Source organism: Octodon degus, unplaced genomic scaffold (assembly GCF_000260255.1).
Source record: "Octodon degus isolate 3935 unplaced genomic scaffold, OctDeg1.0 scaffold00021, whole genome shotgun sequence".
In the NCBI taxonomy this organism is placed as follows: Eukaryota; Metazoa; Chordata; class Mammalia; order Rodentia; family Octodontidae; genus Octodon; species Octodon degus.
The window spans coordinates 15,418,015-15,440,303 of NW_004524597.1; the positions used below are offsets into that span (position 1 = coordinate 15,418,015).

The window sequence follows — 22,289 nt, forward strand, 5'->3', positions numbered from 1 at the left end:
TTTTCTTTCCTGTGAAGTGGGGCTGGGAGAAAAGCCTACTTCCTAGGGTTATCAAGACTGTTCAGTGAGTTTGCTGCAGGCATTCCGTTGTGTGAAGGCTGCTCATCAGCATCAGGAACATTCCACGGCCACCAGCAATGTCCCCCAGTTCTTTCCCTTCCATGTTTAGCCAGATTGCATTGGGTTTCCATATGACCAGGGGTGTGTGGCCTGGAACAGAGATGAAGCCTGAGAATGTGCTTGCGTCCGGAGCTGTCCCCTCCCTTGCAGTGTGCCACCAAATATGTCCATGCTGTCCCCTGGCTGGTCAGCGGCCACCCCAGGCTGCCGTCTCCTGGCCAGACCTGGAGCTCACTGGCTAATTTTAGAAATGACTTGTGGGCACAGCTGCTGTGATCGCATTGGTTTGGAGGAGGGTGGGGGCCGGACCGAGCAGAACAGCAAGGGAAGGGGATGTGTGTGAGCGTTTAGGGAGGGTGTTTCTGGCTTTTCTCTGTCACCCTAACTCTCTTGGCTGGCTGGGGTCCCTTTGTGGCTACCTGGGGAGAACTTTTGGGCAGGAGTTGTTCTCTGGATTCACGGCCACCAGGTACTGTACTATCTGGCAAGGGGTTTGTAATGGGGACCTTGGGAGTGGATGAGGAAGTTTTAATTTTCTGTGCTTTGGGGGGCCATGATGGGAAGTCGTGGGCCCTTTCAGTTGGTCTATTTTCAGCTTGTCTGGTGCTAAAGGCTTCTGAGACCTTATCCATTTGCACGGTGCATGTGCTGCTCACTGTGAAAAACAGGACAACTTGGTGGAGGGATTTTACAATCCAACACTGGGCTAAGTGTTGGATTGTAATCACTTTCCCAAGTACCTGGCTGTTTGCTAATCATTTTTAAAAATACGCCCAGAGTCCTGAGTTAACCTCTCCTGCCAAATCTTAGTGGGCAGACATCAGCATTTATGTTTCTTCTAAAATATTCGTGATTTCTGCTTCACTGGTATAGGTATCAAGCAACCCAATTCTTGTCCCTTCATATTTTTGGTGCTGCTCAGTGTCATTTTTAATTTAAAGGTTTTTAAGTTTCAAATAAAGCATGCAGGAGTGGTGGGGGAGGGGTGGCTGAAGCCTGAAGTTGTCAATGTCACGCGGCACTTCCTTGAGAGGAGGCGTTTGGTGTGACATACCGGTTACCAGGTTCTTCTTTGAATGAAGAAGCTCCTCAGGTCTCAGTGGCCAGGCTGGCAGGTAACAGGGCTTCCAGGACTGTGAAGGTCTCACCACTGCAGGCCTCAGAGCCCCAGGCTCTCTGAGGTTTTCTGCTGCTAAGGAGAAGAGGCTAGAAACCTAGTGGTGGTTCTGCGATGCCTGACCTGGGCTTGATCCCCAAGGGCAGGACCTGCGGTTTTGTCCCCCAGGTCTGGAACTCTACGCTGTTATTTTTAGTCCATAGCCATCTAAGAAGACACTTCCCTTGTTCGGGGCACAGCTCCTGGAGGCGCATGGGGATGGGGGTTCCCTGCATAGAGTCTCTGCTACTGAGCTAAGTGGCATTATTCTGTGCCTGGTGTACTGCAGGGGGGTGGGCAGACAGGGAGGTGTCTGTGTGAGCTTAGGATATGGATGAGTTCTAGAAAGTAATAGCAGAGGATAGGTGGGGGTGGAAAGGAAAGAGAATGAAAGAGAAAGAGAAGGAAAAAGAAGACTCCGGGAGGGTGTGGCAGGAAGATTACAATTTTAAACTCAGTCTGGGCAGTGCAGTGAGACTCTGTCTCAAATTAAAAAAGTTAAGAAGACTGGTGATATAGCTCAGTGCAAAGGCCCTAAGTTTAATCCCCAGTACTGAAACAAAACAAGAAAGACAGAAAGGAAGAGGAGGAAGAAGAAGTGTGGAGGAAGAAAGGGGATGTTGAGAAGTAGAATGAGAGGCGAGGTTCCTGGCCTCTGCTCGCTAGCGGCTACACGTCACCAGTGAGAAGGGTTCTGGTTCCACCTGCACCTGGGCCTGGTCACCTTGAGTTGAGTCACTTGGCTTGGGCTCTGCTGACTCTGTGACCTTGGATTTATCTCTTCTCCACTAGAAGCTCAGGATCCCCTGTAGCCCATGAGGGCTGGAGAACTCTCAAAGATCTCAGGAGCCACCATCTGGGGGTGCTTGTCCAAGTGCCAGCCATTGACCTCTCTAGCTAGCCGACCTGGGGAGGAGCTTTTAAAATTCAGGCTTTGCACCTGCAAGCTGGCGCAGGGGCCGGGAGTTTGATTCCCAGGCCTGCCTTGCTGCCCCCACCCCCAGGGCACGTTGAGAGGACAATTGAGAGTGGGTGTGGTGGCGCAGGCCTGTAATCCCAGCTCTTGGGAGGCTGTAAACTGGCATATCACTACAAGTCTGATCTAGTAGTGAGACCCTGAACACCCTGTAGACCCTTCCCTAAAATTAAAAAAAAATTCAGGCTTTGGGGCTCATCCCAGGCTCTCTGAGCACTCCTGAGGCACTTGGGCCAGGAGGCACTTCAGCCAGGAGCTGAAACCCTTCAAGGGTGGTCCTGGCATGCATGTAGCTGCCTTGTCTCTGGTGGGGGGAGATCACATGACGGAGGACTGCTGCATAGTGCAGGGCTTGTCACACCGTATTGTCACCAGTGTGGAAAACCTGAATGGCATTCCATTAGGCTCTGACTGTGGCGAAGATTAGCTTGGGGTGAAGCTCACCCGTTGGTGTCATTTAGAGAGGAGAGCGGGGGCCCAGCTAGAGAGACCTGCCTCAAGCAGACAGGAAGCGGGGCCTTGGGCTTTGTCTCTACAGTGCCGTGGGAGTCGGCCTCCTGTGGGCCCTGGTATAACTGGTCCCTAAAGATAACAACGACCGTCTGCAGGGTCCATTTTAAGCAGGGGCTCGGTCACTGTGGTGTAAGGCATGACTTTCATGTTGAAATCACACAAAATGGAATTGTGTGAAAAATGGAAGAGGTGGATTTGAGATAAATACCAGGCCCCAAGTGCTGTCTGATCTACCCCCGGTTTTCATACGCTGGAGCTGAAGTACAGGGAGCAGAGGCAACTTGCTCAAGGGCACATGGTCCTGCATGGACAGCACTGGGTTAAGGGCAGCCCCTGTCCTCAAGGCTGGCACTTGGGAAGCAGCTCCCCGTGTTAGAAGTGCCCCAGTCTTCCCTGTTGCCTGCATGCCCAAAACATTTTTCCTTCCTCCTCCAAGAGGAAAGGATTTAATCTCAGGTCTGGTTTGAATAGAAGGAACCAAAATGAACTTTATGACAAACAAAGTGCTTGAACATCAAGGAATGATGTCTAATCTTCTTGCGTCCTTTCCTGCCTCCTTCCCTCCCTCCCCTCACCCAGTCTGAAGGGTTCAGAGCACCATCAGCTCCATACTCCAGGCTTCATCAGACTCATTCCCACCCCCATAACTCACCTGGTTCTGTAATTTTTTTTTTCTTCTTTTCTGCTCTTTATACTGTGATTCTGTCTGATGCTTAACTACTTAACAACAAAAACCAAAAAACAAACCTATAGATTCTAGCAGCAGAGGAAAACTCCCCAAGATCTGGCCAAGTGGGTTGTCCATGTCTGTAGCCAGTACTCACACTGGGAGTAGCAAGAATTTCAAGGCTTAGGCCTCAGGGATCGTGTCTCCAACTGTCTAAGGCTGAGCACAGTTTCAGCTGTTTCTCAGGGACAGCTGAGGTTGGAGTTTCCATTTCACAGAGTGCAGCTGGGTTAGCTGTTGAGTAGAGAGAGAGAGACACACACACATGGCTGCTGAACGGGATTAAATGTCTCATTCGTGTTTAATATTCCTGTGGGGTTGGGTGAAAATGCTTAACCCTATGTTACAGAGCAGGAAGTGAGATTTGCAGGGTTAAAATACTCTTAAAGTTGAGATGCAATGTTTTTCTGCTCAAAAGTGGAATATGTAACTGAATCTGCTGAACAACATGGGTTAGGATAATGGTTGGTACAATATTGTTTTATAGGGACAGACAACAAAGCCTTCTCACAGTCCTTATCTCATTTAATCCACTGATTATCAAGAGAGTAGAGGACATTGTCCCTGTTTTACAGAGGAAGACACAGGATCAGCGAGGTTTAGTGACCTTTTCCTCTCAGTGTTCGACCTACGCTGAGTGGCTCATTTTCTCATTTTGGTCTGTGTCACGCCTATTTATTATTTGCATCGAAGATTGTTTCGCTCTCTTTCTTCCTGTCTGCTCCACTTGCCATGGTTCTTCTAGACCAGAGTCTGGGCTAGTGCCATGTGCACACTGTTCACATCACTTCGGAAGCATTGCTGTGGGTTGTGGCGGCTGTCGCGTGCTGGGCAGGGTGGTCAGCAGCTTCCTTGGCTTTGGCCTGCCCGCTGCCAGCAGTACCTCCTCTCCAGCTGTGTGTCACAGTCAGAATGTCTCCAGGTGTTGCCACATGTCTACTGGCAGATGTGACCACCACAGGACGAGGGCCACTGTATTCCAGATCAGGCTTGTTCAACAGAGCCAGCTCTCTGTGATGACAGAAATTCTGGACTCGTCCTGTCAACGTGGTCACCATTACCCATGGTGCACTTGAAATATGCCTCAGGGACTGAAAAGCTACATTTTTATTTAATTTTAATTAATTTATATTAAACTACCCATGTGTGGCTAGTGGCTGCTGTGTTAGATAAAACAGTTCCAAGTAGCCTGTTATCTGTCCTTTGATGGAACACCTAAAAGTGGCCAGAGGAGCTGGGCATGGTAGCACACACCTATAATCCCAGCACTCTGAGAGGCTGAGACAGGAGAAACACAAGTTCTAGCCTACTCTGGGGACTTACAATTTAACAAGACCTTGTCCTAAAATTATCAAAGGGCTGCGGATATAGCTCAGTGTGAACATGGTGGGCTCCATCCCCAGTGCTGCCCACAAACAAAAAGAATCATCACGGGAGCCTTTCAGATAAAGTCTGAGTACCTTCTTGCTTTATTCTGGCATAAGAAATGCCAGAACAGGATGGCAATTGCTTGCCAGAAGCACCTCCCCAACCATTCCAATGCCGATGGTAGACATTGCTATTTAATCCCGGCACGCTTTCTTGTTGAATTTGGACATAGCTCAGGACCTTCCCCAGTGGGCTGCCTGTCAGTGTGGACACTGATTGATGTCTACTTGTCCTGGACCATATACCTGAAGGTCCTTCTGGAAAAGAGCATACTTAACTGTTACTCTGGAGGGCCTATAGAACAGCAAACTCCTTGGAAGAGTGCATAGGGTTAAGGGCACAGCGTCAGAGATTAGCAGTGTTGGAAATTCCTCACTGGCCATGGGCCTTGTGGGCCAGGGACTGGGAGTAACAGAGGAGCCTGGTAACAGCCAGAGTCCATGAACCACTCAGAGGAGTTGTGGTTGCAGACAGAGAAAGCCTTTGCCAAGACTCCAGCCAATATGGAGAGAGTAGGGGTAGAGATAGATGAAGCCCTGACTTCCAAATCCTCTCCTGTGCAGGTCTCTTGCCAGGGTTGTCCTCTGGCCAAAGTCAAGGGGAAGCCAGAGAGGAGGTAAACCCTGGGGGCAGGGGCAGGAATCTCTAGTGGGCCACCTCTTGGAGCTCAGAGCCAGCCGGGCTGAGGGTGGCCCTTAGGGAGAGTGTGCCACATGGATGCTGGAGCTGTGACCTCACTCTGGCCATTCAGTCCTCTGCCAGACAGCTGCCAGGCAGCTTTCTGTCACCATGATAGAACACCAAGCATAAACAACTGAAAGGAGGAAAAGGTTTATTTTGGCAGCCAGGTTCAGTCCACACTTGGGTATTTGCAAGGCAGAAGTGCAATAGTGGAAGGTCGTGGCGGAGGACAGCCGCTGACCTCTTGGCAGGCAGGAAGCAGAGGCAGAAATCTGTGCCGCTGGGCTTGCACCTTGCTTCTGCTTTATCCCAGCAGAGCCCCCACATTTGAGGTGGTGTCCCTGCAGTCTGCTGGTCCACATGCCAGTCATTTCTGGAATCATTCTCACCAACACAGGCAGAAGCGTGTTCTACTAACCTCCTAGGCATCTGTCGATCTGATCAGGTTGATGGTGAGGATGACACACTGTCCCTCTGCAGGGTGCAGGCTGGCTGGGTAGTGAGGGCACTGCAGAGTATAGGTGCATTTAGGAAGAGCACAAGGAACAGGGTGAAATGTGACTATTAATGGTCACAGGGCCCCAGTGCAACACTCCTCTGGTCTTAAAGACCTAGCTGTAGTACAAAACCATCTCCCTCATTTGCGCACTGCCTCTACTCTGAGGGCAGATTGGAGTGGTAGCAACAGAGAGCACACAGCCCTGGGTACTTCAAAGATTTACCATCTGTCCCTTAATAGAGAAACCACACTGACTCTTCTTTTGGGAGGTGATGCAGTCCTCTGGGGCGAGTGGGCGCTGTCATTTCTTCTGAAACTGAAGAGGCTGCAAGGGACTTGTTGTCAGGATAGGAGCAGGGAGAGCGAGGTGCCTGCCACAGTCACCTTTGGAGAGGGATGCAGCTGCCCATGGCCGCCCGGCAGGGTTAGGTGGCTGGCTACCCAACTGCAAGGGGGGTGCCTATGAACTGACCTCACCAGCAGGGTGGGAAGCATGGGGAACACTGGGTAAAACCCAAGGGGACAGCATCTGCAGGCAGAGAGCAAGATAGAATATGATCCTGTGTCTGACGGGGAAAGACTCAGGCTTGAGGCTGATTGGGCAGTTGTCAGTTCTCCCAGCAACCCCTTCTCTGTGTACCTGGCTTCCCATTTGACATTCAGAAGCAGCAGGTGTTAGGCGGCCAGCTGGTCCCTACCATGCATCTTAGTTCTTATGCCAGATCCCACAACAATCAACCCTTCTGTCCATGCCCAGGACCCTTAAAGGCCAGCTAGGGACTCAATGGTGACACTCATGAGCTGGGGAGAGGCAGAAATGCGAGTGTAGATGGAAATGGTGCAGGTCCCAAGAGTGACTTAAAGGGCAGGGAGAGCAGGTGTCATGGCGGAGGAGGCAGGAGGCTTCAGAGGGCCAGGCAGGGTGTCAGGGTCAAGATGGCCAGAGGGGCTCCCAAGAGATGGTGCATGTGGGCAAGTGCCCAGAAAGGGAAGAGCACAGCTGTCTTGGAGAAGCTGCAGCATGCCAGAGTGCGGTAGGTGAGGTGGTGAGACCTTGTGCTGTGGTGGCTGTGTGCACAGCCTCTGCAGTTGGCCTGTCTGTGCTTCAGGACCCACCCCACCCCTGCTGGCTGGGTGCCCGAGACCTCCCTGCCCCTGGATCCTGAGATGGGGCTCCTTGCTTGAGTCCACTTTAGAGAGGGATGGGGCAAGCACAGGCTGTGGTCGGCCAGGCTCCTGGCACAGTGGAGGCCAGCTCCAGGGGTGCTCCCCTCACCAGCTCTGCTCTTGCTGCATCTGCCTTTGAGGTAGGGAGGGCAGAAAGCTCACCAGAGCTGTAGCACAGGGGTTTTGGCACCCAGGCATCCCTTTCCCCCCTGTGTGACTGTGAGGGAATTTGTTAACCCCCCTGACCACCTTCCTGTCGCTCATCCAGCCCCACAACTGGCACCAGATAGAGGCTAAGTAAGTCTCAGTGTCCCCTCTTTGTACACCCATCCCACAAGACACTCTTGGGGGCAAGTCTCACCTTGACCTTTTTCTTGGGTGACCTTAGGCCAGTGCCCCAGCCTCTCTGAGCTTCTTTCTGCTCTGGGAACAATGTCAGCGATGCGGTACTATTGAAAGAATATAATGTGAAAGAGATTTTAGTGTCAGGATGTTCCAGGTCCAGTGGGAATTTCAGGATGCCACAGGCAGTCTCGTGGCAGGACCTAGCTCAATGCTCTAAGTATCTGAGTCCTCTTGTGCTGGGACCCCCACGTCAGCTGTCTCCAACGTGTCAAGTGAAAATAGAAACAGAGCTGAGAGCACAGACCAGTGGTCAGCAGCTTCTTCAAAGGTGGGTGTCATCTCATTTTACAGAGAAGAAAGCCAAGGCTGGGAGTGTTTCCTGGAGCCACAAAGATGCGCAACCTGATTGTACATGGAAGAAGATGCACAGGGGATGGCAGAAGTCCTTGCTGCAGGCCCACTGCTCTGTCCCTTCTCACTCCACTCACCCACTCATTTGTTCAACAATTGTTTATTAAATATGGAAGAGAATGGAGTGGAGGGAAAGTCTGGTCCTCGCAGGAGAGTAGGCTGGGATGGGGACCAGACTGCAATTTAAATAGGGTGATGGCAGGTTCACTGTGAAGATGAGTCCAAGCAAAGGCCTGAAGGGATGAAGGGGACGTGTGTGTTAGGTAGAAGGAACAGGTTGGAATACGGGGTCAGTGTAGCTGACTGGAAGGACTGAAGGGAAAAGATACTAGGAGAGGTGGTCATGTGGACCCTATTCATAAATACCTGGAAATTTATCTTCTGTGAAAGGCGAGGTGCTTGGAGGTCTGGCTGCCTGCTGTAGGCAATGGGAAAGGACACATGGGCCTGTCAGAGCTAGTGCACATAGAAAACGGTCCACGTCATCCCTGGCTCTGAGGGCTGCTTCTCCTTCGCCTGCCTCCCTCCTCCCTCAGGGGAGACACGAAGCTTCTGCAGGAATCTGTGTGGAGTCTTCTCCTGGGCTGAAAACCGCTGCTGATGAGCCAGCCTTGTGTGTCAGCCTTGAAGGGGCGTGGTGATAAGAACACTTGCTTAAATTAAGGCTGACAAAGCCTGGCCTTGGGGCTGGTGACTGGCCCTGGGTCAGTGTGGCTGGCTCAAAGCTTTGGTGTCATGGACAGAGAGAATGAATCCCCACTGAGCTCCATTTGCTGCCCTGTCAAGGGGGGACCCCATGAGAGTGGTACCCACTGTGTTGAGGACAACCGCACCCGAGGCCAGGATTCCCTGGAGCTTGAAGCTTAGAGTGATCTTTGGGCTGCAGCCATGATGAGGCCAGGCTGGGCCAGAGAGAAGGGGCCACAGCCAGGACGGTGGTGCATCAGGTCTATTCATAGCCCTGCTCTGCTCCTTAGGCCAGGCGCCTGTGAGTCACTCAGGGCCTCTCCAGTGTCTCCCAAGGGGACAGTGTGCAGGAGGTCCTTGTCTCCTCTCCTCCAGCCTCCAAACCCTCTTCCTTAAGCTCTGACCTCATGTTGAACCTGGGGGTCTAAGCATTGAATTATATCCCCAGACCATTGTAAATTTTGAAAAAAACATTCTGCTTCAGTCTCTCTGAGTGCAGGGATTATAGGTGTTTACCACCACATCTGGTTCATGCAAGCTGTTTCTAAGGTAGAAACTTAGCTATTGCACAGGAACATGTTTCCAGAGCCTCCTTCAGACATGCGGCCCCATCAGAGCCAGAAAATGTCCCTTTTCAGGTCTCAGTATCTTGACAGTGCCGTCTTGCAAGGCTGCCCAGGAGGGCTGTGGTCTCCCCATCCCTGTGCTGAGAGGCGCTGAGCAGCCAGGTGCGCTCCTGTGAGCGGCTGAGAGTCGGCTTCTGCTGGCTCCGGGATCCAGCTCGCTCCCACCTCACGGCTGCCCTGGTGCGCAGTTGCCCCAGCCGTCTTCCCATGCATAAGTCACTGGAGCATAGGTCACTGGAGGTGGCCACCTCCAGGCCCATAAGGCCTAGAAAGTGCCTGGTCAGGGGTGGCTCTGGCAGCGAGGGAAGGACGCACCTCAGAAGGCATGGCCAGGAGCTGGAAGGGTACAACAAAGGAAGGAAAAAGAGCCTCCTCTCATGGCACCACCAGGAAGACCCCTGCTGTATTTTCTTGCATTTGATTTTTTTTTATTTTTTTATTTTTATTTTTATTTTTAAAAAGGCCAGACTTTTTTTTTTAACAATTTATTATTATTATTTTATTTTTTTACATTTATTTATTGTGTGTGTGTGTGGCCAGCTCAGCCCACCAGGGGGCGGGGCTGGCTGGCATGTGGTGCTGGGGGATCGAACCGCGGTCCCTGTGCTTTGCCAAGCTTGTTCCAAGTAGGTGCTTTAGACCACTGAGACATTTCTCCAGCCCTGATTTTTTTTTTTTTAAATGTGGGGTATTTTGTTACCTGCAGATTATTAGTTTTCATTATGCAATACTATTGTGAGTCCATTTTATATTACTGAGGCTGAGTTCTATTCCCAGCACCACAAAAAGAAGAAAACCATCATCAAATCATGCATTTACATGGGTGGATCTTACAGCACACAAATTAAACCTCAATAAAGCTATTTAAAACCAATGTTTCCTAAAACTGTCTTCTATGGAGCTGTAATATTCCTTCGATATACTTGATTTTATTTGATGTTCCCTAGGTACCGGGCACTATATCTACTTTGTCAATGCTGTTAGTGACCCAGTGATGATGTTTTCTGGCTTAGGTTTACTCAGTCAAGTTTATTTCTAGAAGACAGCTTTCTGGGCCCAAGTTAATGCTGAGGCTTTGCACCGGATGACTAAATCCTCTCTCCAAAGTGGGGGCCAACTGGGAATTGTGTTTCCTGCTCTCATCTAATCATCTAATTTGCATGACCAAACCATACAGGCAATCATCCTCTTTTTAAAAGAGGACAGGACTCTCTCCTTTGTTGCTAGCAGTTACTGTAGCAGTTGTCCTTGAGGGAACAGTGACCACAAGAGGGTTCCAGAGTCCTGGTAATGTTGTGCTTGGGTTTGAGATTGAGATATGACTTCTATCTCATATAGTGGTATATCTGATCTCAGGTGTACAGTGGGATGAACTTTTGCATATGACACTTGGATTAGCATCTCTTGGGGCAAGATCTAGGATATTCCTAACACCCTGGAAAGGTCACTTGCACTCTTTCCCAGTCAAATCTCAGAGATCCTCTCCCTTCTATTGCCATCAGTTGCATTAATTTTTTTTTGGGGGGAAGGGGAGTTTTGGGATTGAGCCTAGGGCCTTCACACTGAACTACCTCCTTATCCCTTTTTCATTTCGAGACAGAGTCTTGCTAAGTTGGGCAGGCTGGGCTCAGACTTGTGATCTTCCCCTTTCAGCCTTTCAGAGTCCTGAGAGTCCAGGTGTATACATATCACCACACCCTGATAGATTTTCCTGTTCTTGAACTCCTTTTATTTTTGAGATCTTGAACCCATATGCTAGCTCTGTAGAAATGGTGTTTTTGTAAGAGCCACTGGGCTGAATGTGTGTGTGATGATGTACTGTCCTGATTGTGTGTTGTGCCTTCACAGAGGGTTATCATGTAGGTAAGAGGCATTCGGGGGACTGCCATTCCCTGATCCATGGCCAGTAGCCCCTGCAGGCCACCATCCTCAGGAGCCTGAGGTGGTACTTTTCTCTTGGTGTGCATGTCTCATGGTGTGGTGGTGGTGGGAGTGGGACAGTGCTCATGGTCTAACCTGTCTTTCTTCTTTCCACCATGTCTCTGTGTGTCAGCCTGCGTCCTCCCCTCTTGGGTGCTGTGCGTGTCTGTAAAGCCCGTTCTGTGTTGCCTGCAGGGAGTGCCATCTCTCCTCTCCGGCTCGTCGCCCGTCATCTCCTCTCACTGCCTCGTGCCCCGGCGGCACTCAGCATGGCCATCTCATCGCGTCTCGCCCTGTGGGAGCAGAAGGAAAGTGTTACTCCTGCCTGGGCCACAGTGGCAGGCTCAGAGGACTCCTCACATTGGGTCTGGGAGTCTGATGTCCATCTGTCCCTGGGGCTAGCCCAGGCCCACTTGTCATCTTCCCCAAGCCAGCCCAGTTAGCTCTGCCTTCCTGACCCAGGTGGCACTGGTGATCACACTTTTGACAGCCCTGAGCTGGAGGCTGGGCAATGAGAATGGGTCTTGGTGCTCATTGGGGGGGTGGGGTGTGTGGGTGGAGGGTGGGGGGTGGGGCAAAGGCGGGGCTGGTGGCTACCAGGTTGATGCTACAGGGTTGGCTTTTCGTGCTCCCTGCTGTCCTGAAGCATAGAGGATTAGAAATGGGCTCTTTTCCCTGTTATTCCTTACGTTTCTCATGAGGTATTAGGAAGGACCTTCTCTCTCTCTCTCTCTCTCTCTCTCTCTCTCTCTCTCTCTCTCTCCCTCTCTCTCCTCTCTTTCTCTCTCTCTCTCGTCCCCCCCCATCATGCCTAGGGCACCCTAGCATAGCGCATGTGATTTGCTTGGAGGCAGAAGGAGGGAGAGATGCTTCTATCTGGCCACCCCTTGGCCTTCTGAGGTTCTCCAGAAGCAGTACTGGGGCCAGTGTGGGAAACAGCAGAGGGAAATGCCAGCTTAAGACTCACTCCCTTTTATGAAGTGGATCTTGTCCCTGAGCCTGGCCTTGTGTGACCTGCCCCCACCCTGCCTGAGCAGAAGTCTGCCTCAACCACACCACATCCCATCTTCTTGTCTCCTGTCCCCTTGGGATCCCTTTATCAGCAGGGCTGCAGACAGCAGACACAGGAGGAAACCTTGATAAGGAGGTTATTTTAAACCAGAGTGTGGCTCTTCCATATAAAGCCCTGGTGATTTGTTCTTTCTTACGAGCAGCCACAGTGAAGCAGGTTAAAGACACACATGCCAGCTGGCCCCAGTTGGCCCCTTGTCTCAGGCCCTAAGGTCACTCTCTGTGGCAAGGAAGGAATTCAGCTTTTAGCAAAGCCAGCCAGCCTTGGCCTGGACACATGTCTGGGGATAAAATGCCACTGTCCAGGATCCCTGTTTTAAGAGTCAGTTTTAGGGAGACTATGGCTGCCCAGGTGCTGGTTTAAAGGCCATGAAAAACATACAGTGGAATCATGTGACCAAGCTGGAACCACAGCCACAGGATGGGGTCCTTATACAACTGTCCTTAAGTACTCAAGAGGAATTAGTATCAGGAACCCCCACAGATATCTAAATCTACAGATATTCTAGTCCCTTAAAATGGTGCAGTATTTGCACAGAACTTACACATGTCTCCCGACTACTCTAAATCATCTTCAGGTGACATAATATCCAGGGTAGTGTCACTGCTATGGGAACAGTTCTTATGCTGTATTATAGTTTGCATGTATTTCACACAGGTGCAGTTTTTTTCTTAAATATTTCCCCCTGTGTGTGGTTGAGGCCCTAGATGTGGAAGCCATGGACACAGAGGGCCAACTGTATAAACTCTGGATGCAGGGTCCTGTGTCCCCTGCCATGTCCTGGCCCTCAGGAAGTAAAGTGGATCTATTATATTAACTCCAACTGGCATGGCAGGAGAGTATGGTTGGTGATGATCCACCCCTTGTGAAAACTGGAGAAACCCTTTCCTGAGCAGTCCTCCCAGAGGTGGGTCCATCCCATCCATCCCAAGCCATGGCAAGAAACTTATGGCCCCGATGGCCCAAGCAGAAATCGCATCGGCTGGATAGCCTCCACTGCATTCCATCTCCATGGGCTGTTATAGGGCCTCTGGGGCCCCTGAGGCTTCCCCCCTTTGATGGGGCATCATACTGACTCAGACCTGGGTGTCCTCTGTGGTCCTCACAGGCTCTGTTGCACCCTCTCTGGGTACAGCTGTCCCTGCCAGCTCACTCATAGCTTTCCTTCTTGCTTCTGCAAACAGATCCGGGAGGAAGACAAGAGCCCACCACCATCCTCGCCCCCTCCCCTGTTCTCTGTCATCCCAGGGGGCTTCATTCGGCAGCTGGTCCGGGAGACTGAGAAAGAGTCCAAGGAAGCCAGAAGGAGGAAAGAGGCAGTGCTTGCCTCCCCAGAGCAAGAGGTGAGTAACCCCCAGGAAGGGAACTAGGTGTCTTTCCAAACATGGCCACTTCCTGTCCTGTAGGATCCTTCTCAGTGCATCCTGACTGCTGCTGTTCCTGCTTTGATGAATGTCTTTTCTTTAATTTTATCTGTTGAGCTATACAGCTTTCAAAACCTGCTTCCCCTGGGGTCCCTGATTGTCCATCTTGAGACGTTCACCCCTTGCTCTCCTTCCTCTGATTTGCCCTGTATCTCCTATGCCCATCTTTACCATGGAAAGCATAATATTTGATCATAGGGCTGATCTTGCTAAGAATTCTTTAAGAGCAATGACTTCCTTTTTCATTCACTCCCTGTCTTGGGCAGCTCCCATAGTATGTGGCCAATGGAAAATGTTCAAGAAATGCTTGTTGAATGAATGAATGAATGAATGAATGAATGAATGATAGCAGTTGATATACAATGGGTGGGGATGATTTTATCCTATTTTTGTAGAAAGAAAAAAAGCTGCATACTTGCTAAGGTTAGTAGTTACCTCATTTTCAGCAGGAAAAGAGACTCAAGTTATTGCTATTTACTACATAGATGTGTTGCTAGAGTATCAAAAATTGCTCTAAGTTGGGTGGGAAATGCTCATGGCTCAAGGACTCCAGGAGCACCCCCACCAACCCAAACTGCCTTCTTCTCCCCTCCCTCTCTCCAGTCCCTTGGGGTGAATGGCCAAAGTCTAATTATTGAAGGGTTAATACGTGGCCAGGTTAGGGACCTTAGCAGTCCACCCCTTCTGGCATACCCTCAGAATGACCGATGTCCACTGAAAACCTTTCATTGTTCTGGACACTGCTGCTAGATGGAACATGATGTGGCCTATCTAGTCCTTGGTAGGGGCTGGGCTACCTCCTTCCTTCCCTCCGTATCCTTAGGCAGGGAGGCCGGGCACTAAGGCAGCAGGCCCAGAGTGCAGTGTGCTCTGGGTGTACCACTGTGTGAAGCTTACAGAAAGGCATTTCTTTTTCTTCCTCTTTGTGCCCCCTGGGGACAAAAGGCACACTGTCATAATGGGCTGAGTGCTCCAGTAGTCAGGAGTTGCCTGAGCATGGTAGCTATCCTGTTGCCTCCCTCCTTCACCTCAGCTTCTCTTTGCCTGACCAGGCCCACACATGCCTGCCCCGTCCATGACAATGGCTTTGCTGTGTCAGGAAGTCCTCTGGCAGCTGAAACAGCAGCAGCTGTAGACATACTCTGGTCAAGCCTTTCTGGGGGAGGATACCACTGTCCCCATGCCTGCCTGCCCCCAGCTGGCCCCTGTCCACATTGTCAGGTCTTGAGAAAATGGTATCCTGTTCTAAAAATCACCAGGAATGCTCTCTCTGCTACTTGTGGGCTCACTCAGGGCACTGTGGCAGCAGGGTGGGTGAGCTCCCACTCATGCCTCTGAGGTGGGCACTGAGCCTTGGGAGGGCAGTGTCTTGCCTCGGGTCCTGAGACCAGATAGAGGCTGAGTCCAAGTGTGAGTCTATGTGTTCTCCATTTTTGTGAGTGAGGTGGCCAATGTGGTGGCTTTGGAGGGGTGGGGAGGACAGGGACCCATAAGACTGTGGGCCATGCTGGCATCACTGTGAACAAGAGAAGAAGCTGAGCTGAGCTGAGCATGGTGACAAATTGCCACTACTGGTGCTGGGTAGAGAGACTCAGAGCCAAGGCAGGAGATGGACAGGCCCTAGGTCACAGCAGGTGCTCCAAAGTCAGGGTGTTCCAGGAACTGGGGCAGGGTGGCCTCTGGAGCTTATCCCTGTGACTGGCTTCTGGAGATGGGAGTTTCTTGTCCTGATCAGTAAATAACCCTGAACTCTCTCCTTGTGCCAGCGCAACAGTCCCATGTGGTCCCCACAGAATCCTGATGAGGAGCCATGACATTCATCCCTCTGTGGTAGGAAGGGGGAAGAGGCTCACCGAGGTGACCTGATTTTTCTAAGGCAATGTGGCCAGTGGGGGCCAAGGTGAGGTGGCAGAGCCTTGAGCGGAAGTAATGTCGGGGAGCCCCAGTTCTGGCCCTGGCCCACCACTGGGTGCAGTCCAGGTCGAGTCCCTTCCCCTCCACAGGCCTCAGTTTATCCACTTGTAAAGCATGTGCTCTGCGTTTCCTCTTGACTTCAGGGACTCCAGAGGGGCTCCTGCTCCCTCCATATGTGGAGAAGGCTGCCATGGGGACCAAGGGCTTTGTGACTGTGAGGACTGGTAGGCATGCAGCGTGGGGGAGGCTGGTTTTGGTGAGCTTGTGTGGTGCATCCCCATGTTACTGCCTCCTCTGCGGCAGTTGGTTAAAAATAAGGCACTGACTCACTGTTCAGGAGTGGTAGACCGGGTGAGACCTGCCAGGTGCAGTGCATCCTCTTCTGAGCCTGTGTCTTGCAGGTCCCAGAAGGTCAGGCTGAGCCGCGTGGCTGGGGCTACAGAGCTATGGCCCAGAGCTCTGGCGGTGCTCTGAAATCACCATGGTGCTACCTCTAGGCTGACTACCTCAGAGGCCTTGGAGGGGGCCAAGGAGTCTGAGCTCTAAAGCTTTCAGGAAATTCCACAGAGCCTTAGAAAGTCAAAGTCTAAGCTTCTTAGAAAGGAGCTGGGCAGGGTAACTCAGGCTGTAATTCTGACACTCAGGAGGCTGAGGCAAAGGATCGTTGTATGTTTGAGCCTAGGCTGGCCTCAAAGTGAGTTCAAGGTCAGCCTAAATAGCATAGTGACACCCTGACTCAAAAAGACAAAAACAAAAATTAAAAAAAAAAAAACAAACAAACCAAAAAACAAGTCAAGAAAGGGCATTGTATACAGCTGTTGAGATAAACAGCATTTGGGTCCAAGAGACCCAGATTCACATTGCAGCTTTGTTGTGGGGTGCCTGGCATCTCTGTGTCTACAGAATGGGGTGCAGGATGGGGTACAGTTGAGCACCTACCTCCCTACATCCTCAGGAGGCTTCAGCAAGATGCTGTATCACAGGCCTAGATGCAGGACTCTCTTTGAAGGATCTTTGGTCACTGACATTGTCATTAGTACAGAGATGAAGAGAGGGCTGTATCTACTTTCATAGTATCCTCCCTAACACAGGAGAAATACACAAATAAAGTTTAGACTGGAGCTCAGAATGTGCTCACTGATGGGTCAAAAGTACCAACCAGTGCTCTGGAACTCTGTGGATGTGTGAGGCAGATTCTGAAGAAGGCATTCAGGTGAAGCTTGGTGGAGATGGACAGTGGAGCTGGGCACAGAATGACGAGAGGTGGTGAAAAGTTATGAGGGAGAGGGTGGCATGAGCTCCCAGCATTGGAAGCTCAGGGACGCAGGGACAGGTTGTGGAGCATTAGAGATGTCCAGTGCAGCATGAGATAAGAAGGGACAATCAGACCAGAAAGGGGTTGGGGGGCTCCTCCTTAAGGGTCTGAATGTTTGATATGATGTGGAGTGATTTTTCTGTGAATTGTGGGCAGACACCAACAGTGTTGGATCAGCAGAAGGGAACCCAGCTCCGAGGATATGGTGATGGTGAAGTGAGAAGGAGGATCTGGAACAAGACACAGAGGCTTGGATTGGCAGGAGGAATCACTTCAATCTCAGGGTTGGTTTGAGCAAGAGCAGGTGTGGGCCCCAGTCCCCAGCACAGGCATAGGCAAAGCTGCATCGCCTGGCCCTGGATGGAAGAGCCAGATGAGGGCTGGGCATGAAGCCAGGCATCATGGCAGAATGGCCCCTAAGTCTCCATCTGCAGAGGTGGCAACAGAGCTGGGTTGTGCTGGGCTGGGTCTTAGCATGGGGGCTATGTAGGGCTGCAGGAACAGACAGGAAGAATGCCCGGGAGGAAGGCGAACTGAGGCAATCCTGTGGGTGTGATGCAGCCCCAAACGGTAGGGTCTGGAGGAAGCAGAGGACCCAGGGATGGAAACTAGGGCTTGACACTAGAGCAGGCAGTGGGTCTAGGGACCAGGGCAGCAGCAGCAGCAGCAGCAGCTCACGTCGTTCATTCTGTCTCGGTGTTCTGGAGCCCTCCTTGTTTGCCACCCCATTCCAAATCTGCATGGGTGGGGGGCAGCTGCCTGAATGAGGGGGAAACTAAGGACAATGCTGTCAGTGGTCACCACGCTGGAGAGTGGGACCTCTGATGACAGGAAGTGCTTCCTTTCTTCATCTCCTTCCTGGCCAGCAGGAAGAATCAAGGCAAGAGTAATTACAGCAACAATAGCAGCGGTGCTTTCTTTTATGGGTCTTGCTGTGTGCAGGGTCTGTTTCTCTGTGGCATCACGGACCCCCACACCCATCCTGGAAGGCAGGGCCTTACCATCTTCATTTTATTGACAAAGATGCAAGTTCAGAGGGGGAGAACAATTTTCTAAGGCCGCACAATGAGTGTGTGCAAGAGCCCGGAGTTAAACTTGGTTCCATGGGGCTCCCAAATTCATTTTCCTTTCACTCCATCCCTTGGCCTTGCAGCTCTATGCCAAGGCTGCTTGCCTGGCATGGTACCTGTGGGAACTTGGATGATGGTGCCTGGAGGGTAATTTGGACAGACAGGCGGGTAGATAAGCATAAGTGCATGGCAAAGCTGTTGGGTCAGCTGCTCAGTATGGTGGTTTCTTTCCTAGACCCCAGAAGTTTCCATCAGCCAACCCAGCAGCAAGGCCCACAGTGGCACTAAATCTGGAAGCCAACACACTTCTGGGGATGGCCAGTCTACCTCCCCACAAGGCACAAGCATTCCAGACAAGGACAGCCAGGGGTCTGGCAGTGCCGACCCTGCGCAGATGACCAGTGTCAATGGTGAGAGGCCCCAGGAGCCAGCCCCCAGTAGGACACCAGCCAGAAAAGCCCTGCCCTTCAAGAAGGGAGTGAGGGGGGGTGATGTGCTGCTAATGGTGGCCAAGCTGGACCCAGAAGCTGCCAAGCCGGAGCAGAGGACCCAAGCCCGCGATGTCCCCACTTGCAAGACCTCACCCGCAGCCACAGACCCTGGAGGGGCAAAGAAAAGGGAGACCCCAGGAACTCCTTCTGGCCCTCTGGCCAGCACTGAAGATTTGGTCTCAAAGCCTGAAAAGACCCTGACTGGGGGTCACGCGGACCCAGGGCCAAAAGGCGAGAAGAGTCAAAGCACAGTGGGGATAGGGAGTCGGGGCCTCCAGACCAAGGGATCACAAGGGGGCGAACTGAAGGGCAAAGAACAAAAGACTGGGCCTCAAAGCCAAGGGGCAGGTGATGGGGGGCAAAAGGGGGCAGTGGAAAAGGAGGGAGGGAATCCCCCAAGTAAGATGGAAAGAAGTGTGTCCAAGGATGTGGGAGCTGAAGGGAAACATGCTGGGCCCCAAGTGCAGGGGAGAAAGTGGGGAGGGCCCTTGAACAGAAAAAGCAAGTGGGATGGTCCCCAGAGCAAGAAGGACAGGGAAGGTGAGCCTGTGACTGCCACGGGGAAGACAGGTAAGCCTCAGGCCAAGACGAAGGAGAGGGGCACAGTGCAGGGGGCGGCTCCTCAGGTACTGGAGGAAGCAGTAAGTGAGATCCCCAAGTCAGAAGAGGTGGAGCAGCCTCGAAGGAAAGCTGTGGGTTCAGGCGGAGCTGGGAGCCAGGCTGAGAAGGGCTACAAAGCTCCAAAGGAAGTAGCTATGGAGAAGGTGTCACCTGCGGCCATGGAGCCAGAGAGTCAGCCTGAAAGCAGTGCACAGAGAGCCGAAGAGCTGTGCACCAAAGCAGAAGATGCAGCCGGGGCCGCGGAGTCACAGCAGCAGGGGTGTGCAGAGCCTTCTCTAGAGACTCAGGCAGAAAGGCCTGCGGGACAGATGCAGAACCAGGAGGGGCCTGCCCTGCAGGACGGGGCCAGAGATGAGCACAGCGGAGACTTGGACCAGGTGATGGGTTGCAGCCTGGGAGTGGTGGGGAGTGGTGGGTAGGATCCTCCAGAGATGGAAGGACAGGAAATACCTGCTCCCTGGGAGAGCGAGGGGTAGACTGGGTATCAGAGAGGGGTGCCAGAGCCAGGAGGCCCCCAGATGAGAGGACAAACACTTTCTTGATGAATGAGCGTCCTGAGGCACGCATGCTCCTCCTGTCCAGGGGTAGAATTATCCACGAGTGGGAGTAGGTTCTCAGAATGAGAGGTCCCCCACTTAGCTGATAGGGATCAGCTTATTTACCATGTCACCCAACAGTTCCTAAAGCTGAGGTGGCAAAAAGAGCAGATGGGCTAAAATGCAGATTTTCAGGTCCAACTTTGTAAGGTCTCATGCCTAGGGCTGAGTGCAGGGTCCAGCAATCTGCATCTAAACAAGCACCCCTTCCCCATTCTGATTTCAGTAGTCCCAGGACACACTGTGAAAAGGCCCTGTACACTAGGGCAGGGCTGCTGTCACTGCTGTTTTAATTTGTGTGGTCTCCATTCTCAGGTTCATGAGGACAGATGGTACGAGGCAGAGAAGGTCTGGCTGGTTCAGAAGGACGGATTTACTCTTGGTAATCAGGATGTTAGCCTCTTATGCCCCTTCTACCTCTTGACCCACCTTGGTGGGTCCTGACCACACTTAGGGGTGGAAAGAGATTGTTAAGGATGAGCAGAGACTAGGACAGGGACATGAGGTCTTTTGGGGGCTGGGGATGACTCAGCTTTGATAGCTGGCCTACTGAGTATTGTTTCAATGGCATCTGAGCCTTGATAACTAATTAACTAATGATTTCCTGCTATAAGGGTGGTTGGATTCCTACAGTTCTGCAGAGTCCAGAGCAGGTGGGCAAAGAGATTCTACCTCATGATCTCATTTTATCAGTTAGTTGTGGTTGATGACCACACTCTGCTAAATGATTGATTTCTAGTTGCAACATGGCTGGGAAGAGGGATTGATTAGTGATGTCTGTCACGGGTACCCAAAGTGGAATGGCAGTCTGAGTGCCACTTCTAGGTATGAGGTGGGCCAGGGCCCCCACCAGCTGGCTGCCTACTCTGCCTATTCCTGTAAGTCAGATTTAGCCTCTGTCCTTAAAGGGTTTGGTGGGCCAAGCTTGAGAACATGTAGAAGAGGATGTGGTCCCCATCTGACCTGTCCCTCTACACCTCCAGCTTCCTGGCCCAGGTACCACACTCTCTTCTCTATCCTTTCACATGCCTTTTCCTCTTCCACACTCCCTTTTTTTCTCTCTCCAACCAGCAACGGTGCTAAAGCCAGATGAGGGAACAGCTGACCTGCCGGCAGGAAGGGTGCGACTTTGCATTGAAGCTGACAAGACGGTCACTGAGGTGGACGAGGAGCATATTCACAGGGTGAGGCTCCATCCTATCCTTGCCTGCTCTGCAGCCTCCTTCCCACCCCTGCAAGAGATTTCTTTGTCTCTGACTGAAGACACCACTTTGGTTTGATGCCCTTGAGAAGGTTATAGGAATACTCCACTGCGTTCCTTTCTCCTCTGGCAAGTAACGGTATGGAGCCCTTACTCTGCCTATAGCATGTCCTTCAGGAAAACACATCAAGAGCCATGCTTGTCAGATGTCGACAGTGGGATTCTTCTGATTGATCCAGCAAAAGGACTGCTTTTCATTTTATGGACATTGAAGATCATGTTACAGCTTTCCCCTTTCACTCTGACTTCTAGGAAAGCTCACAGATAAACCTGCTACTTGCTATTAACTGTAGCATAGGTTCCAACAGCCTGTATTTTGAGGCACCAACTTTTCTCTTAGGGGTTGGAGGTATCTCTTTTTTTTCGGGGGCGGGGGGAGGTAATCTCTAAGGAATCAAATTTCAATGGGCAACCAGGACCAGACGGTTTGTTAGCTGGATGCACGGGAGCGCGTGCGTTCATGTATGCGTGTCTTCCTGCGTGCGTGTAGGTGTGGGCCTGTGCGTACTGTATGTGTGCGCATGCACGCAGGCATGTGCCGTAGGGGCAAAGGAGGCACGTGGATTCCTGTTTGTGCTTCGCAGGCCAACCCCCCTGGGCTGGACCAGGCCGACGACCTGGCCTCGCTTGTCAGTGTCAATGAATCCAGTGTTCTCAACACGCTTCTGCAGCGTGCCCGGGCTCAGCTGCTGCACACGCGCGCCGGGCCGGACCTCGTCTTCCTGCAGCCGCAGGAGCCCGCGGCGCCCTCTGCGGGGAAGGTGAGGCACTGCCAAGGGAGTGCACGTGGGCAGGAAGGCAGAGCTGAGGGCTTCTTGGGCGTGGAGGGCCTGGTGGGCCTGAGAGCGGGTAGAGGGGACCGGTCACAGGCCGGGAGCATCGCGGGTGATGACAGTATAGAGAACCTGCCGAGTGGGTATCCCTTGTGTGCCAGATACCGCCTGTGCCTGAGTGTCCTGACTCGAGTCTCGCATTGTCCGAGGCAGAGATGTCTGTGAGGCTGTTTCACGGATGGGCAGTGGTGGTGGGGCTGAGAAGCCACTGTCGGGCCTAGGACGTGGAGGAGCCTGGGCCTCGGGCTCCTCCTTGTGCCCAACACAGTGCCGGACGCTTGGTCCTGAACTTCCACCTGCATGTGGAAACAGAAGCCTCAGATCTGTTTTTTTTTTTTTTTTTTTTTTTGGTATTTTAGGGAAGGGTCCACAGGGTGTTCAGGGTTTCACTATTAGATTGGACTCGTAGTGAGCTGCCTGTTTACAGTCTCCCAAG

At 51.9% G+C, this 22,289-nt stretch overlaps 1 protein-coding gene across 3 annotated transcripts in view; it reads left to right on the top strand.

The window, feature by feature from the left end:
• The first annotated feature begins 427 nt into the window (after positions 1-427).
• Positions 428-22,289, top strand: part of Myo18b (myosin XVIIIB) — a 279,250-nt gene continuing 257,388 nt past the window's right edge. The window contains exons 1-8 of one of the 3 annotated variants that reach the window (XM_023711848.1): positions 428-589; positions 5,484-5,536; positions 11,452-11,564; positions 13,513-13,671; positions 18,287-19,540; positions 20,075-20,141; positions 20,831-20,943; positions 21,605-21,781. In XM_023711848.1, coding sequence (XP_023567616.1) covers positions 11,526-11,564; positions 13,513-13,671; positions 18,287-19,540; positions 20,075-20,141; positions 20,831-20,943; positions 21,605-21,781 — 1,809 coding nt within the window. In that variant the 5' untranslated portion in view covers positions 428-589; positions 5,484-5,536; positions 11,452-11,525. Of the gene's footprint in view, positions 590-5,483; positions 5,537-11,389; positions 11,565-13,512; positions 13,672-18,286; positions 19,541-20,074; positions 20,142-20,830; positions 20,944-21,604; positions 21,782-22,289 lie in introns of all 3 variants that reach the window. The other 2 variants (XM_023711846.1, XM_023711845.1) reach the window with 2 other exon arrangements.